Source organism: Triticum aestivum, chromosome 4D (genome assembly GCF_018294505.1).
Source record: "Triticum aestivum cultivar Chinese Spring chromosome 4D, IWGSC CS RefSeq v2.1, whole genome shotgun sequence".
NCBI classification, from domain to species: Eukaryota; Viridiplantae; Streptophyta; class Magnoliopsida; order Poales; family Poaceae; genus Triticum; species Triticum aestivum.
This window is the reverse complement of record NC_057805.1, coordinates 79,211,900-79,216,671: the sequence shown is the minus strand read 5'-3', so window position 1 is coordinate 79,216,671 and position 4,772 is coordinate 79,211,900. Positions and strand designations below refer to the sequence as shown.

The following is a 4,772-nucleotide window of genomic DNA, read 5'->3' as shown; positions in this document are numbered from 1 at the left end:
GAGTAATGAACAATAATAATGCTATACTACATGCATATATGGCTGGTGGAAAGCTCTATGGTTAAGTTTTATGCGAAAAGCAAAATTTTCCCTACTGCAAAGGAATAAATTTTATTTAACTATCATGGTGGTTGTTAAACATTGAGAAGGTACCTCCAACTCAATCCCAATTAAGTGTCGCCAATAACCCAACAAAATTAATTAAAAGTAACATGGTGATGAGATTCAAGTGATAATCCAGGTACTAGATACTCAAGTTGCCCATAACCGGGGACACGGCTAACCATGATTAGTTTGTACACTCTGCAGAGGTTTGCGCACTTTTCCGCACAAGACTCGATCGCCTCCGTTTTATTTCTCGCACTGCATGATGTTTGAGAAACGGATGACCGAGACACAGTCTTTCAGAAACAATCACTCTTTACTCTGGATGGACCGGTACACCTACTTTCCCCTACATCTGCTAGCCCACCTCTTCAAGAGATCTTGTAACCTACTCAACTATGCTAGAGCCCATAATAGCTTGTGGCTGCACACGGAAGTTTCTAGCATGAATAATCTTATGATCCCTTTGAGCCTGGGTGGCGGACCTTATAAAATCAGACAACACTGGGTTCTCCAGGTGCCTCAATCCACCCAGATGTGAGTTTTAGTTGCCACCTTAAGTTGAACCATTAATAAACGTCTCACATCTGTCATGAATATCTCTCAAACCCAATCCACGTCTACGAGCATAGCATGGCAATAATAATAGCAACGTAAAAGTAACTCCCAAGGGTTTGAATAGAAAACAGGTAATAGGTACTACCTCAACTATTTCCCAGTGCCCACAATTTAATCAGATCCTAATCATGCAATTGTTTGAGGAATAGATCTAATGCAATAAAACTGGGTATGGAAAGTATGATCAAAGTGTTACTTGCCTTGCTGATGATCCGCAAAACCTAGCGATTCGAAGTAACAAGCGGCACACTCCGGGTACTCTATCGCAAACAAACAAGCATACAATCAGTACTCATCTAATGCACAGGTAAAACTCGAATGAAAGATCCAACCAGAAAGTTCAACTTAAGAACTCCGGTTTGCAAAAAGAATCAACTCGAAAGAAGCAACGAAAGTCAAACGGCGGAAGAAAGAAACTTCGTTTGCTAATCTGGATCTAGGTCAAATTTTACTGTAGCAAAAACTTGTTTGAGTAGGTTAAACGGAAAGAGAATTTCGAGACGAAACTCTAGGCGCTTGAATCGCCTGATTCCGATAAACGAGCGAGAAGTTAAACAGAAACGAAGATTCGATCAGAAATCGAATCTGAGATAATCGCGGAAAAATCCGACGAAAAAGAAAAACGGACGAACGGTAAAAAAACGGACGTTCGTTAACAGAGAAAAACCGACGAACGCGTTCGTTGAAACGAACGGTTCGGTGAACGCTCGCAAAATAATAAAACCGAAAAAAAACCGATCTAGGGTTTTTTTTTTAAAACGAAGGGTTTTTTTAGAAAACCGGCAAAACGAGGCGAGGTCTACCTCGTCGGGGCAGAGATCCGGCGGGGCTTGGCCGGCTCCGGCGAGGGGCGGCGGGGGCGGCGGGGTGCGGGGGTGCTCGGGGAGGGCGAGGGGCGGCGGCAAACGGCGGCGGCGGCGGCTCGACTCCGGCGGCGGCGGACGGGGCGAGTGCGGGCGGCGGCGGGCGAGGTGAGAGGAGGGGGGGTATAAATAGGAGGGAGGGGGTGCGAGGCTTGGGGAAGGGGGCAAGCTCCGGCGGCGGGCTCTCCCGTGTCCAAGCCGGACACGGCGGCGGCGGCGTCCCGTGCGCGGAGAGGAGAGGCGCGGGGTGGGCCGGCGCTCGGCTGGGCTTCGGCCCGGTCGGGCGTCGCGCAGTTTTTTTTTAATACATTCCGCGGAAAAATTCGTAGAAAAATAAATAAAAGTCCAAAAAATATAAAAAACTATTCCCCGTCTAGTTAGAAAATCTAGAATAGGGTGAACATTTTTTTAACACAAAATAAATATTTTGAAAACATATAATATTTTTAATGCAATTAAAAATTGCAAATAAAATCCAAATAAATTCCAATAAATGATTTTAACACTTTTCCTCCAGTATTTCAATAGTTTTGGAGAAGTCATATTTTCTCCTCTCGTTTATTTTAAAATGAAATATTTTTCCGGAGAGAAAATAATTAAACCAAAATCCTCGTCTTATTATTTGATAAAAATCAAATATGAAAATTCGAGAAAATCCCCAACTCTCTCCGAGGGTCCTTGAGTTGCTTAGGATTTATCGAGGATTTGTCAAAATGCAATAAAACATGATATGCAATGATGATCTATGTATAACATACCAAATTGAAAATTTGGGATGTTACATGGGAGATCCTGCTTTGTCCGGGCGGATGGCCCGGCCGCGTTGCTGGACCGGTCGGATGACTCGAGTTCTCTTCCTTCCGGAAGGGACACTTTTCGCGGTACTCAAAGCCAAAGATGGCGACGACTGTTGCAGGTGTGTTGGATTGATGTCCATGCTCTCTCAGCGTTGGTGTCAAGAAAGGAGGAAGCAGCGTGGCGGCAATTGTATTGTGGTCGAAGATGATGACCTGCTTGCGACTGGTTGCAGATCCTTCTGCTGCAGGGATCTTCTCTCAAAATTCAGGGATGATGACACATGGCTTCGGAGATCTTCTTGTGTTATGATTGTTTTAGGGTACTCTAGGTGTTCATGGTCCTTTGTGTTTGCGCTTCAGTGTGCTTGTAAGGGTCAACTACTTTGTACTGACTCGTGATATGAATGAAAAAAATTCTCAAAAAAAAAAGAGCCGCGAGGGAGCTTTCCTTGGTGCTTCAGTCCATGTTTTACACAAACATCAGCGATCCATCTACCCTTGAAGCTCTTGCAATCAGGGATGGCCTTATATCAAGATTTGAATTTGCACCGGACTCATCTGACAGATTGTAAAGGGGTGGTAGAAGCAATCCATCAAGGGAGTGGCTCGGTCTATGGAGCGATCATTGAGGAGACAAAGTTGAATTTATTTTCTTTTATTTCATATAAGATATAGTAGAATTTAGGAGCTTAAATGTTGATGCTCACAATCTAGCGAAGCATGCGTTAGTGTTAGGGTCTGATCATCATGTTTGGTTAGGCCAGCCGATGATATTTATTTCGTGCCTGTAAACATTTGTGAGGGTAGAATAAAACGAGATTGTTTAAGAAAAAGGGGCTCGTTTTTTTTTTTGAATGTTTTTACTGTCATTCTAACTCCATAAATCTCAGCACCTCAAGAGAAAACGCTAGCAGGTTCTCGTAACACCAGGCTCACCGCTCACCCAGCCGACATGATCACACGTCACATCACACATACGCGCAGCAGCTCGTAACGTGCGCGCAACGGAGCGGCCGGTTCGAACAGCACCACGTGCCGGGCGCCCATTGGCGTCACGTCCGGCGAGGCATGCGCCCGATCGGCGGCGACGACGGCTGGCTCTGGATCGGTGAGGTCGACGGCTCCGACCCATGCGCCACACACACGTGTCCACCGTCGCTCCTCCACCGGTGCAGCAGCCGACGCATGGGAGACCCGCGACACGTATGGTGTTCGTGGTTGCTTTCGTTTCCTTTGGTCCCCGTATATATATACACGTACGCGGCCATTCGCTCCTCTCCTCCGCCACAGAGCACGAGACCATCACCAGATTGAAGCGTACACCCATTGGTAATCCGCATCCGCAAGAGACGTGTGGGTATAGTAAATCGTCGCACACACGTACGTGACGATCGATGAGGATCGTTGGGGCTGCGAAGCCGGAGAGGATGTCTTCCATGGAGCGGGAGCCCAAGACGCTCTCCCTCGGCGAGCTCAATTACGCCAGGGTAAGCAAAGCACCGTCTCTTCCAGCTCGTCAGATCTTCGCACACACGTACCATGAAAAGCTTGAAATAACATTATCATGTCGTTTCATTTCGTTTACACATGCCAATTATTGTTCGTTTCCTGCAGGAAGCAGCGCTGTACGTGCTGACCACGCGCTCCTCGCAGGACGCAGCCCGGATCTTCACCGAGGTAACGTGCATTTTACTTTGCTGCTGGTGATAAACCAGCTGTTTCCGTCTACGTTCGCTCGTGATTTTTGTAGCGTAACACGTCGTGCTGCACGCGTGATTTTGTGCAGGGTCTGAAGCCGGTGCTCGGCGTCAGGAGCAACTCCACGGACTCTGACTCGGAGGATGACGAGGAAGGGGACGTGTTTGATCCGGACGTGCTCGTCGACGATCACGACGTGCGCCGTCATCGCCAGATGCGTGGCCGCATCGGCAAGAAACGAGACTTCGCTACAGCGCCCTTCTAATTACGTTCACATCCATGCAACACATGTACTAATTGGTTGTCTTCGATCGGTTTTGCCACCTGTTCATAGAGCTTTTTCTGTAACATATGTAAATGGTTGTCTTCGGCTCTGCCACAAACAAAGAACATGCAATAGAGCTAATTTTTTTTAAATAATACATTTTTTTATTAAATTACAGAAATATTACGCTGAAAAAAGAATTTTCAAAAATAATACACCGTCGGCCCGCTGCAGGCCGACTGAGCCCAGTCAGCCCATAGTAGGCCGCCTGGTGGCCCGTCAGCTTGCTGCTGGCCGATTGGGCTATCGGTCACCAGATCAAGCCCAGTCGGCCTGCAGTTGACCGACAGGGTCCAGTCGGCCTGCAGTTGGCCGATAGGCCTTCAGTGGGCCGACTAGGCTCAGTTGGCCTGCTGTGGGCCGACT

General features: G+C 47.3%; 1 protein-coding gene across 1 annotated transcript; it reads left to right on the top strand.

Annotated features, from left to right (window-relative positions):
• Positions 1-3,667: 3,667 nt before the first annotated feature.
• On the top strand, positions 3,668-4,498 carry LOC123099679 (uncharacterized). The gene is made up of 3 exons (XM_044521790.1): positions 3,668-3,870; positions 3,998-4,060; positions 4,170-4,498. The coding sequence occupies exons 1-3, from the start codon at positions 3,778-3,780 to the stop codon at positions 4,344-4,346; spliced, it is 333 nt and encodes a 110-aa protein (XP_044377725.1). The 5' UTR covers positions 3,668-3,777; the 3' UTR covers positions 4,347-4,498.
• Positions 4,499-4,772: the final 274 nt, after the last annotated feature.